The sequence below is a fragment of the Ctenopharyngodon idella genome, chromosome 2 (assembly GCF_019924925.1).
Source record: "Ctenopharyngodon idella isolate HZGC_01 chromosome 2, HZGC01, whole genome shotgun sequence".
In the NCBI taxonomy this organism is placed as follows: Eukaryota; Metazoa; Chordata; class Actinopteri; order Cypriniformes; family Xenocyprididae; genus Ctenopharyngodon; species Ctenopharyngodon idella.
The window spans coordinates 8,351,149-8,365,844 of NC_067221.1; the positions used below are offsets into that span (position 1 = coordinate 8,351,149).

The following is a 14,696-nucleotide window of genomic DNA, read 5'->3' on the forward strand; positions in this document are numbered from 1 at the left end:
ATGATCATGCACACAGTGGGGTCCATAAATCTGAGGTCACACTGAAAATTTGGGATTCTAAATGTAATTAAAAATTGGAAATAAATAGAATATTTTAGAAAGTTTGGGGTCAGTAAGGTTTGTATTTATTTTTTAATAAAGAAATGAATGTTTTTATTCCAAAAGGATGCATTAAATTAATGAAAAGTGACCGTAAAGACATTAAAGATCAGAGGCAAAACAGAACTGAAAACAACTCACACAATACATCCACTAAAGCCCTGGGTATACTTCGTTTTTTATGCGTACGCTAGCATACGCACACAGTTGAACACACAGCCTTGGAAAGTATACTTCACTTGACTCATACGTGTACACAGGCGTTCGGCGCATGCGCAGTTTTGAGGAATCTCTCGCCACGAGTTACAACCGATGTAAATATATTTGTATTCTTTCATGCTAGAGCTGTACAAATAAGGGTACTCTCTAACCTCTTCGCACAATCTCTCGTCTATGTTGGCCTCCATTGTCGCTGTAGCTTGCATGTGTTTTGGTCTGTTCTGTTTATGCAGGTTTTCTTCGACTACCTTGTGAATCGACGCCCCCAGGGCATGGTTGCCACCTTGTGGATAAACTAATTACTGCAAAAAAAATAAATAAATGCACATGTGCGACCCATTAAAAAAATCTGGCGGTGCGCGTACAATATGCGCATACTCTTCTGATGACGAAATTCGCCTCATGCGCACTGTACACTAACCCTCGCATATGCATAAAAACTGAAGTATACTTTTGTGCTTAAGGACAACACCATACATGATAAACACTGGGGATTAAATACACAAGTGGTAACTGGCAAACAAGACACACCTGGGAACAATCAATGAACTAATCAACAAGAAAAACTACAAAGGACTACAAAACATGGCACAGAACAGGAAAAAACATAAAAGTCCACAAAAAATCAGGAGAACACAGGCTGGGATCATGAGAACCGTTATTTGATCACCAAAACAATATATATTTAAAATATTTTCAGTAAAGCATTTTCACTAGTGGATGCTGCTGCATATACCACATAAACTAACACATAAATTCAAACTTCTATATAAAAATACATATAAAGACACAGACACACATGTGCACAAACTTAAATAAAGACAAATGTAAAAGCACCCACACAGAGTTTAATGCCTGTCCAAAAGTAAGTGCACACACAGACACATGGATTTGTGGGAGTATGAGTGAATCAGTGCGAGCTGTGCCAGCTTCCGCAGTGCACCTGCTCGGGCTCCAGAACCTGACCCTGCTCACAGACACCGAGTGAGATCATCCTCCAGGAGCAGGGCTACGGAAACATTCCTCAGGAGTGAAACTGTGTCTTCCACCTATTCGGGAAAAAACAACCCCCTTTATTTTTTTACAGAAGCCCTTGTTTTGCCTGCTGCTTGGAGGAGAAGTCCCACTTTACTAGGGGAAGTGTGGCACCTGGTTCTTTATGCCACCGGTGGGAGAGAGAGCGTCTGTTTATGTGTAGAGTGTTATGTCCCTCTGACCCTTGAGTAAACCCGGCTGTTATTATGTGATCAAAGTCGTGACATCAGTCTGGCGAGGAAAGCTGTTTGTTTTCATTGTGTCTGGTCAGGATGAGATGACTGAAGGCAGACTTCCCATTTACTCGGTTCCCACACCACGAGAGAGAAAAGCAAGAGCTGATGATGTCACGTTGTGTGCCTGATTCCAATTAAGAGCTCTATTAGCATGCAAAGCTGGCAGTCTGAATGTGTGCGCTATTTTATAGCAGACCGATCTTATAGTTTTGGGATTTACAAAACTTCTAATACAGTATGTCCAGTAAACACTTTAAAATCCACATCAAGTCATTTTAGGAACAGTTCACCTAAAATGAAAATTATCATTATTTGCTCATCCACAGATCCACAGACAAAAGTAAAATGAGCCACAAGGTAAGATGAGCCACACCTTGTTTCTAGGCAACCATACACAAAATAAAGCACTAGACACCATTTTCAGGAACAGACAATCATTTCATTATATACGTGGTGAAGGAAAGCATATGGCAAATGTGGTTTGTGTGATTTATTGCCAAAAATGTGATTTCTCCCTTTCCAAGCGAATTCCGCACGTGATTTAGAGAAAACTGAAGTAGGACCTTTTTTAGACACTTGTGAGTTTAGTTTTCAGTCTCTACTAAAAACTAAACAGTTAGAAAATTACAAACTTCAAAATTTATCAGCCATGGTTACTGCATTGTATTCCAAGTCAGATGAGAAACAGACAACAATTTAATCTTTCTGTACAGTCATTGAGTTAAACTTAAGAACCAGATCAATCAGTTCATGAATAAATAATTCTTTTGAACCGATTCTTGATCCATTTCACAAATGAAAGATTATCAGTGAATAATGATGGGTATTTGACAGGCACGGTTATGAACTGCCTTTGGAAATGAACAAAATACAAGTTTATAACAACACTTTCATTTCTGTTCACCCCAAAATGAAAAATTCTGTCATCATTAATCACCTTCATATCATTCCAAACCTGTATGACTTTCTTTATTCTTAACAAAAGATATTTTGAACAATGTTGGTAACCAGACCAGTTTGCACAAATCAGTGGTTCAAATTTCAACATTTCACATCTGGGAACTGCAGGAATAGCAGTAGATTACTGAGCATAATCTCCATCTGCTGTTAGTCGACCTCACCAGCAGGTGGTGCAAGCGCGTGTTGACGAAGAGCAGAGCAACAGTTAGTTAGAGCAAGTCATTCATTTCATTCATTAAAACGGATTTACATTAACAGAGCAAGCGGTAAGTGCATGTGTGATGATTATCAGGGCCAGTATATAAAAGCTGATAAAGACACAAAAGTTGTGTTTACATTTAATTTTATGTCTTCACTGTTACTTTCCCTGTGTAGCCTACATGTAAGCAGCTTTCTCTACAGTGAACGAGATTATAACGTTATTCCCCGATGCTGATGTACAATTCAAACGTTAAATCTGAGATAGACATATAACTTTCCTTAACTTTATATCGCGGCTGTGCTGCAGTACTGGGGTTTCCCTCAATACGTCATACTCCAGGATTCCCCTGCCATCGGGACATATAGAACGCTTATAGAGTGTTGTCGCTTGTGAAAACAAAATGACGCCGCTGTGGGTGGAAATGTGCAGATTAAGGGGCAGTAATATTATAATAAGATTCCCTTCCTACGTCACAAGGGGAGTGAAATCTGAGCGGCTCATTTTTTCACGTGCTTGCAGAGAAAGGCTTGCCAAAACTAAGTTACTGGGTTGTCCTTTTTCGCGTTTTCTCGGTTGGTAGATGCACCGGGGACCCGATTATAGCACTTAAACATGAAAAAAAGTCAGATTTTCATGATATTTTCATGATATTCATGATATTAAAAATCAATTAAAATGAAACAAGAACGTTCATACGGTGAACTCAGTGTGAGAAAACAAGTGAATTCTATGACAATGATTGTTTCAGTCCCTCAGTGTGTATTTTTAATCATGTTAAAATATTTATGAAAATTATTATGTATCTATTAAATTTTCTGCAATTGCAGAGAGACTCCGCCCCCAAACGCTCTCCTGATTGGCTGTGATTGATTTTGCTGCGTCTCATAGTCATTTAGCATCTGGTGTAGACAGAGAAATTTCTTGTCGCATCACATCTTGTTAGGCCGTGGTATAAGACATCTCAAAATATCTTCTTTTAAGAGTCATACAGGTTTGGAATGACATGAAGGTGAGTAAATGATGACAGAATTTTCATTTGGTGAACCAGTCTGTTTAGTCAGATGAATTAAATGGTCCTTTGTTAAAGGATTGGTTCACTTCAGAATTAAAATTTCCTGATAATTTACTCACCCCCATGTCATCCAAGATGTTATGTCTTTCTTTCTTCAGTCGAAAAGAAATCATGGTTTTTGAGGAAAACCATAATATTTCCACCCCTACGTCACGCGTGACCTTACCAACATGATTACGTAATGTGTGGCGCATCACAGAGCAGTGCAAGATGCAAGATGAGCATTTGTGGTTAAAAAGTACATAATTCTTTTTTCTTTTCTTTTTCTTTTTTTTTTTTTTTTAGAAAATGACCAATCGACCCTTATTCCTCGTCTGGGATCATGTAGAGCCCTTTGAAGCTGCATTAAAACTGCAATGTGGACCTTCAAACCGTTGAACCCCAGTGAAGTCCACTATATGGAGAAAAATCCTGGAATGTTCAAAAACCTTAATTTCTTTTTGACTGAAGAAAGAAAGACATAAACATCTTGGATGACATGGGGGTGAGTAAATGATCAGGAAATTTTAATTCTGAAATGAACTAATCCTTTAACAAGAATACCTGTGCTTTGAGCAGCTATTAGCACAGACAAATCCTGGTAAAACAAAAACAGGGGTCTGCAATGACTTGCAAGTTACAGCCTCTGTTTTTTTTTTGTTTTGTTTTTTTTAATAGCAAATAAAGAACAGCCTTGTACGAGATGAGAAAATCCCTCACGTTTCTTATGAGACCTTAAAAATTGGATGGATGAGGTTTTATAATCAGTTTCTGACAGCTTGTGGAGTACATTCTGAACCATCCAGGCTGAAAAGTTGCTGGTTCTGGACACCTTTTAATCGGAGGCTCGTAAAGAACAAGATGTTACCTCTTCAGATAAAAAGAAAAATGCAGGAACACTCATGGGTATCTGGATTGCAGCAGGACCTCTACGATCATCTCCTCATCAATCTCATTTTCACAATTCAACATTTGGACTTCATTTAGCATGGTGTTCTTTTCTACTTTAACAGCCACAACGTGTCTGAAGTGCAACTTGGACAGGGCAACAACAAAGGTGGGGGAGGACAGGAAATGGGCATGTCTTTAAAGTGATTGAGGGGGGAATGGATGAAGCTAGAGGAAGATATAACCGGGAAGCCAAAGGTTGTCATGGTACAAACACAGTTTGGGACTAGGCGCTATATTTGGTAAAAGTACCGCTAAAGTGGGAGGACGTGTTCTACATCAGTTTTTATTTTATTTTATTTCATTATTTTTAAATATAGTAAGCCTGACATCATTTACACACAAACAAGGACGTAGCAACCATTATAGCAAGTTATCATTATATTTCGGGAGCTTCATTTTGCTTGGCTGCAGTTCCAGAGTAGCCTGCCACATAAAACAACAAGCATTATCCAAAAGATGTCAAAGCACTCTCTCTTTAATAAAAAAAGAAAAGAAAAAGAAAAAATACTGTGAAATAATAATTCAATTTAAAATAACTTTTCTATTTTAATATATTTTAAAATTTATTCCTGTGATGGCAAAGCTGAATTTTCAGCATCATTACTCCAATCTTCAGTGTCACATGATCCTTCAGAAATCATTCTAATATGATGTGCTCAAGAAACATTTCTTTCTATTATCAATGCTGAAAACAGCTGTGCTCTTTAATATTTTTGTGGAAACCGTGATACATTTTTCCAGGATTCTTTGATGAAAAGAAGGTTCAAATGAACAGCATTTAATTGAAACAGAAATCTTTTGTAACGTTGTAAATGTCTTTGCTGTCACTTCTGAAATAATACACTCTAAAAAATGCTGGGTTAAAAAACAACCCAAGTTGGGTTGAAAATGGACAAATCCAGCGATTGGGTTGTTTAACCCAGCAAATGAGCTGCTTTAACCCAGTGGTTGGGTTAAATGTTTGCCCAACCTGCTGGGTGGTTTTATTTAACTCAACTATTGTTTAAAAATGACTGTATTGCTTGCTTAAAATGAACCAAAAGTATGTTGGAAATTAACATTTATTAATAAGTTTAATGAATAATAATTAAACAATAAAGCTTTTTTAAATTGCTTATTAATAAATGTTCACCTTTTGATTATTATTGTTGCCTCTAGTAATTATGTGTCTGATTTTTAATTTTGGGTTCATTTTAAGTCAGCCATATAGTAATTTTTAAACAATAGTTGGGTTAAATAAAACTGCCCAGCACGTTGGGCAAACATTTAACCCAACCACTGGGTTAAAACAAGCCAATCGTTGGGTTTGTCCATTTTCAACCCATCTTGTTTTTTTGTTGTTTTTTAACCCAGCGTTTTATATATATATATATATATATATATATATATATATATAAACAATCCTTGTACTTCCAGTAGTTGTCCCTCTGTGTTGACCGAAGTTCACCACTCTTTTCAGGGAAGGAAATTGGTAGCAAAGGGAAGTGCCCTGGATTTAAAGTTTCTGGTATTCATCCAAGGTTATTTAACATACAACCATTTTTGCTTCATCCTGAAAGGCTTAAATCCTAATCATTACCAGAATCAACTCTTGCCGTGGCTCTGCCCTTCCCCTGCTTCAAGGTGGTCTTTCTCATTGTATTTACAACACTTCACAGTTTAAGCTGTGAGCGGATCAATCAATCACTGGATATGTCTGACGCATACAGAACTTAGTATTTTCTGGGAGCCACATGTGTGTCTTACGTCCTTATGAAGCACAGCATGTCCAGTATCAAGACCTGCTTTCAAGGCCTTCTGAAGAACCATTGATCATCTATGTGAAAAATCGATTTTAATTCTTGCCTAAAGTGGAATAAATTCTCTGGCGCTGGTATAGACTTGAGGGGTGAAAAGCACAACTTTAGAGTAGGAGGGCCTGGGCAGAACTTATAAGTGTGTCCTGAGGTGGGATTCTATTTGGCATGTCAGGCAAAGAGGAAAGCGGGGCATTCAGGTTTAGACATATTCATTCTGCTCAGCAATCCCTGGCAGAACAATAACATGGTCTTCATCCAGCAACACACCGTCTGATAAATGAGGCTTAGAATGAACATACATTCACCCTGATTGGGGTGAGAGTTTTTGATGTTCATGGAGAAATCCCATGTGATGTCCATTATACCCAGGATAGAGACGTGAGACCCATATTGACTTAATATTCACCTCAAAGTGTTTCATTCTTTCAAAATTACACAAATACATCACTGTCTAGAATCTAAAAAAGGAAGAAAGCACAAAATGGATGTTATTTCAGATCATGTTGTAGGTTATTTCAGATTATTCATTATTTAAAAGTCAAATTGGATACTTTATCTAATCTCATGCTCAATACACAATATAGTAGTATTTAAAGCAGAAAATACAGGCAATATGTCACAATTATCGCATGCCACAGTGAATGAAATCAACTGTAGACAGTGAGAGCTGGGCAGTTTACAATGAATTCAGACTAAAACGCTCCATCTTGGTAACATCTGATCACAAAAATCTGGTCCCATGACACAAATGGCAAACTTTAGATGTGCCATCACTTGTTCATTTTAGTAATGGCTTCTTGTGTGTTTCCCTCCCTCATGATCTGACTAGTCCACCTTTATCTGCTTTCTGCTACTAAACTCTGAAGCTAAATTAAAGTGATCGTTGACTTCTCTCGTGGTTTTGTCTTAAAGGTGCAGTAAGCGATTTCTGGTAAAATCATTGATTTTTGAAATCATCAAAACAAACACGCACCTACCCAAAAGGATCACACCTCTACCTTGATGCCTCCGCCCCCACATTCACGTGCTATGCAACATAGGCAACGACTATGGCAGAAACTGATGTCATCAATAAGTGAAAGCAATTTGTGTTACTATGATAATTCAAGTTGAATGTCTAATTGTTATTTAGCTCCTCTACTCCTTCAATGGCAAAGTCATCCCTTCCACCCCAAAAAACAATGTTTCATGAATAGCTCCCTACATAACACGATAGTTCAAATTACTAATATATTACAAATGTGTAAAGTTTAAAGGGATAGTTCTCCTTTAAATGAAAATTCTGTCATTAATTACTCGCCCTCATGTCGTTCCAAACTCATAAGACTTGCGTTCAACTTTGGAACACAAATGAAGATCTTTTTGATTAAATCTGAGAGCTTTCTGTCCCTCCATACAGAGCTACGCAACCGACACTTTGATGCTTCAAAAAGTTCATAAAGAGATCGTAAAACTAATCCATATGAATTGAGTGGTTTAAGCCAAATTTTCTGAAGAGACTTGATCGATTTTTATGATTGAATTTAGGCTTTCGTTAGGCTTTGTCTTCTGATGTGGCTTCCATTCCCCAATAATAGGACCAACAGCGTCAACTGGAACATCTAAACACTTTGGTAATTCTCTAAATTTATGCATTTGATTTACTTTATCTCTGGAATGGTCTTTAATCTTTAACAGTTGTCCCTCAGATTTATAACACAATAAAAGATAATTTGTGGTGGTTATTTTAAATCACAGGTAAATTTTAAGGCAACTGTGTTAAGGGTTTCATTGTAGCCTATACATAAGAGGAACTGAATATCTTTAGAAAATATGAATGCATTTTTTATTCCATTATTTTGTTATTTTCAACCTAAAATGTGGTCTCATTGTTTTTTTTGTGGTTCAGTCTTTCAAATTCAATTAAAATTAATTTACATTTCAAATATTCATGTGCAGTCAGTTGTCATTATCGCAAAATGAACCTTGGCAGGGTGATCAAGACCCCAGCATGAGGCGGGAGGATCTTGTATCACCCCAGAGGGGTTTAATTTGTGATAATGACTGGCTGAATGTACATTATCCCACTTATTACACAGCTACTTCCCAAGTAAATGAGCATTAAGTTTGTATTGTTTCTCATTTTTGGTATTTTAGCCTTTATTGAAGAAGATAGTAGAGGCAGACAGGAATGTGTGAATATTATATATCCCAAATGTTTTGTATAAGCTTGTATTATAATTTACTTACCTGTCTCAACTTTGGAGTGATCAGTCCGCTCTGTCACCTTCTCTTGACTGATGAGGTAATCAACAATTCTCACCCCGATTGGTGGCTCTGCATGATTCCATTCTATGATGATCAATGAACTGCTGGGCTCATATGAATGGGATAGCTTGAGCCTGACAAGAGTACAAAATGGACATACAACATTTATGGCTTATAGTTTGACCAAGATCTGAAATTTTACTTTGAACCCTCATTTTAGCCATTTATATTGAAGATATTGGCAACATTTTTAATAAGTATGCAGTAGTAAAGTACTTAAATCATTTGCAAACTATTAGTTTATAGTTAATTTATAGTTAATATATTGAAGTCTCTGCAATGTTAAAGGGTTAGTTCACCCAAAAATGAAAATTCTGTCATTTATTACTCACCCTCATGTCGTTCCACACCCGTAAGACCTTCGTTCATCTTCATTTAACACAAATTAAGATATTTGTGATGAAATCTGATGGCTCAGTGAGGCCTCCATTGCCAGCAAGAATTAACACTTTCAATGCCCAGAAAGCTACTAAAGACGTATTTAAAACAGTTCATGTGACTACAGTGGTTCAACCTTAATGTTATGAAGCGACGAGAATACTTTTGTGTGCCAAAAAAACAAAATAACGACTTTACTCAACAATATCTAGTGATGGGCGATTTCAAAACACTGCTTCATGTTGCTTTTCGAATCTTTTGTTTTGAATCAGTGGTTCGGAGCACCAAAGTCACATGATTTCAGTAAACGGTTCACCACTGGGGGGCGTGACTTTGACAGTTTGATACACGCTGATTCGAAACAGAAGATTCGTAAAGCATCAAAGCTTCATGAAGCAGTGTTTTTAAATCGCCCATCACTAGATATTGTTGAATAAATTTATTTTGTTTTTTTGGCGCACAAAAAGTATTCTCGTCACTTCATAACATTAAGGTTGAACTTAATTAAGATTCTGTTTTAAATATGTCTTTAGTAGCTTTCTGGGCATTGAAAGTGTTAATTATCTTGCTGGCAATGGAGGCCTCACTGAGCCATCGGATTTTATCAAAAAAATCTTAATTTGTGTTCTGAAGATGAACGAAGGTCTTATGGGTGTAGAACGACATGAGGGTGAGTAATTAATGACATAATTTTCATTTTTGGGTGAACTAACCCTTTAATATATAGGCTATATACAAATGGTGAGTTCTTCATTCATTGTCCCTGTAATTAACCAAATTATTAATGTTTAATTAGTTCATATGTAAAGCATTAGATAATGTTTTTTATGCTTTGTTAACAACTTATTAACAGTAAATACTCAAAATCACTTTAGATTAGATTGCAGAAATTGGGTAAAGGGATAGAATATACAGTTTGTACAATATAAAAAGCATTACGCCTATGAAGTGTTCCAATAAACAACATAATTAATTAACTTAATTAATGACATTTTCCCATTTTCCGTGACCTAATCTAAACTGAGAATTATTTACTCCTAATAAGAATTATCCTTTACTACGAGCTAATTAAACAATAACAATTGTGTTAATTACAGTGACAATGAATGAAGAACTCACTATAGCCTATTAATAAATTAACAATGTAGAGACTACAATATATTATTAACTAGGAATTAACTATTAATGAATAGTTTGTTAATGATTTGGAAGTACTTTATTACTGTATAATTATTATAAAGTGTTACCAGAACATTCAAACTGTAAATTCCTTGAACTCACATAGGTTGAGGCAGAGGAGCACATGTCGGAAGTCCATCTGTGCCAAAAGCACTGGAATCACATCGACACCAGTCATCAATAACATCACCTTTAGCAGAGCACCACAGTACACTCATCATGGCCTCCTGCAGAGCCTACATGATAAGGCAAAGATGCAGAACATGTTAAAAGGTCATCATCACAATTTTTACACTCAGTATGCTTTACAGAATGAGTGGGGAAGTGCCCTCTATCACCACTAGAGCGCAGCATCTGATGATGCATCAGCTTACAAATAATTCTTTACTTTTTTCCTCTTTTCATGTATATATACATACTTTGTAGTCTAATATTTAATCAAACTGCATTAACTTGCTATTCCTCGGAAACAACATTCCCTTTCCCTTCTAATGTATCAATGTAAACACTATTAATGTAAAGACTGTCATTTTTTTCTCTTTTATTGAACACCTTGCTGTTTTTAATGAGAAGTACAGTATTGTGTCCCCATCACTATACTGGTGCAATAGGACCCACACTGTCGGCTTCACTAACACATTGTCCAGCTGCTTAGCTTCAGTGTGTAACCTGGTAAGAGCTGTAGGGTGAGAGTACAGCATTATAACTCACAGATACCTGGTAGGTCTCGTTGCTGTTGACCAGTTCGTAGATCGGCGTGGCTTTAGTGATGTTGAGCAGCACAGGTTCTGCAGGACGTGCAGGCCCAGGGCTCATGTGGCAGAGGTGACAGGACAGAGGGCACTGGCCCTGGCTGCTGCAGTCCATGCGCACCCCTGCCGCCATGCGCTTGGCACCCGAGTCCAGCAGGCTGGCAATGTATGCTGGGTAAGTAAGCGTGCGTGGTTCTTTGTCCCGCTCCTCCGACTCGTCTGACGGAGAGTTTCCTGAAAAAGAGAATTCCACGTGATTTAGATTTAAAAATGACTGTAAGAATCATTCAGTCTTCAGACTACACTGTAAACCCAAACAGTACTACTAACTTTTGATTGAGTACACTGCAATTAAATTACATTTTTGAGTAAACCCTTATACTTAAATTATTATTTTTAAGTTTACTGAGCAACATCCATGTCCATCGTTTGTCTAACCAACGTTATCAGAAGAATCCATTCAACAGCAAATTGAGTTGCAGCAGATTTCAAGTTCCCAGCATGCTTTGAGTCACACTGTGAAAGTAGAATAAATGTTGAAATTGAGGGTTATTTTGTGTTTTTTTGCTCAAGATTAATACAGGGGGAGATGTGTTATTGTTTAATGTTCTGTTATTTTGGTATTTAAAGGTGTTTCTGTGATGTTGAAGATTTGTAGGGTTACCATCGTGGTAAAGAGTAGTGCCTGTGGTTAGGTTGAGAATGGGTTGCGAAACTTCAACCCTATATATACTAGTGATGGGAGAAATGAAGCTTTTCAAAGCTTCGAATCAATTGAACCAATTGCTTCGCAAAATGATTCACCACACGCTGGTGACGCCTGCTGGCCAAAACAGTGTAAATGCAACAAAAACTCATTCCAAACACGCATAAATTTTACAAACCCATTGCAAATGTTCTGTTGAAAGTATAATCTATCAGATGCAATTAACTAATCATCTAATACCATTAAATATTAAGTGTCTGTATAATATGTATTCTTTTATCAATTTTCAGGGCTTGTTTTGTTTGTTCTATGGATGGGTCAGCTAAACAGAGGCTATTAACTACTATTATTCCTTTTAATTATACAAATACCTAATTAAGACGTTTACAAATGTGTAAAACTCATCAGAGATCAGGTAATAGACACTTTTAGTTACTTAATACTCAGGTAATAGACAGACACTTGTTCAATATTTCACCGCTGGGGGGCAATCTCAGTGAATCTGCATGATTCATGAGTTCACAGAGATCGCCCCCAGTGGTAAACCATTGAAATTTCAAAACGTTATGATGTAACGAAGCCTCGTTTACTGAAATCATGTGACTTTGGAAGTTTGAAACATGCTCTGAATCAAAAGATTCGAAACAAAAGATTCATAAAAGTTTTGAAGCTTCATGAAGCAGTGTTTCGAAAGCAGCCATCACTAATATATACTGCATGTTGATTAACCATTCATGCAAGTAAATAGTGATAGTCTCTTTGATGGTTACATTAGCGTATGCTAGTGTGCCTTTGCTAACTAACACTTAACCATAAAGATTAGGTGCTAGTTTATTCAATATTTCAATTTAATTGTAATTAGCAAGTTTGTGTAGTACAAAATACATTTTTTTAAGTTCCACTAAAATAATTTTTGAGTTGTTTACTTAAATGTTTTGAGAATTGTGAACCTATCGGGTTTTACACCCACTGCTTTAAAATAAGTGAAAAATGAGAAACATTACGTATCGTAAACAATAGTTTTAAGTACAGTGGACTTAAACATTAAATAAAATAAAAATTAACATTTTTCAGTTTGACTTATTTGTTATGTATAATTATTGTTTACTTAAAAAATTTGAGTTGCTTTATTTTAATTTTTTGAGGTAATCGGTGTCTACAAAAAATTTGAGTATTCTCCACTTATCGGGTTTTACAGCGTAGGGCTGTTATTTTAATTATTAAACACGTTTATGAACTTATAACTAATGAAAAATTAACATTAATATAAACAACACGTTTATTAATAAACAATAATATAAAAGTAAATAATTCAATAAAAAAATATGTCTCTATCAGCACTGTTTCAAACACCTGAATCATCATTTGAGCATGAAAGGAAACTGTACATTTATCCTGTAAAGACTTGCTTCTATTTTAAGCCCATCCCAAACTAACATATAATATTACAATACTATTAAACATTTATTTAAACTATCAAACTTAAATAATTTAATCTAGTTTTGTTATGAAACTCTAGAGGGCGCAGGCTGATAGGTCATTTACATGCAAGCAATCACATCATTACCGCATGGCACATGCTGATTGGCCTCTGCTGATCCTGCAGCCAATGAAATTACATGCTCAACATTTAAATAGTCTGGTTCATTGTTTGCTGTAAGCAAGTCCTGGAGTGCTCTATCAGAGTTCATCTGAAATCCTCTACCTCCACCAGCTTCACCTGCCTAGATCTGCAATGGGATTTATGTATGTCTATTTATGCAGCAGCATTATATCTCACATGCTCACAGCAGCATGTCTATATATCTATTAGCAGTAGCAAGTCCATACTTGCTCTGCAGCAGCAGCGTAGAAGATACATTAACATTGCCATATTAAATAGCATGATTAAATTATTCTGAGAATAGTCATGATTGAAATAATTTAATTTAAAAACATGAATATGTAAAATATGCTGAAATTTGCATCAATATTTACTCTATCAGCCCTATATTTCAAACAATGAATCATCATTTGAGCAATAAATGAAACTGTACATTTATTCTGTGAAGCTTTCCTTCTATTTTAAGCCCGTCCCAAAAACTCATAGTTGCTTACTCTGCAGACCTCCACACATACAGGAAGCAATCTGCAAGCTCAACTGCCAATTAGGGAATACCCTTTCACTGCAGCACACTTTAATAAAAGACACACACACTCAAGATTTTAAAAGATGCACACACAAAACAAACCACACAGAGATTTTATGAGTCAACAGTGTGAGAAGAAAATGCACTGTGAGAACCCATTATTCCTCCAGCCTTTCGCAATATCAGATAGGCCACGTTTAGCCCACCATTTTGCATGAGGGACATATGAGAAAATGAAAATGCAGCCTCCCGTAGTATATCCCGTATATCCCGTCGGATGAGACGTTAAAACGAGGTCCTTTTTTTTCCTCCTCTTTGATATATATTTTTTCTTAACTCTGGTTATGTCTGTTGTACTTTCCTACATGCTCCTTTATTCATATATTTCCACTCCCAAACCCAGTTACACTTTGTTATACACACACACACACACACACACACACACATACCCAAATCATATTGGCTATGTATGTTTTGTTGGTCTTTGTATTTGTATTTTGCATTTAATTTCTTTTCTGTAAATATTGTAATTGTCTGTTTGCATAATAATAATTAAAAAAAAAAAAAAAAAAAAAAAACGAGGTCCTGACTCTCTGTGGTCATTAAAAATCCCAGGATGTCTTTCGAAAAGAGTAGGGGTGTAACCCTGACATCCTGGCCAAATTTGCCCATTGGCCTCTGTCCATCATGGCC

The 14,696-nt window shown here is 36.4% G+C and overlaps 1 protein-coding gene across 1 annotated transcript in view; it reads right to left on the bottom strand.

Moving 5' to 3' along the window:
- astn1 (astrotactin 1) overlaps positions 1-14,696 on the bottom strand; it is a 239,111-nt gene that overhangs the window by 23,318 nt on the left and 201,097 nt on the right. Inside the window, 3 exon segments of the mRNA XM_051870300.1 lie at positions 8,782-8,933; positions 10,519-10,652; positions 11,134-11,402. Of these exon segments, the coding sequence (XP_051726260.1) occupies positions 8,782-8,933; positions 10,519-10,652; positions 11,134-11,402 (555 nt within the window).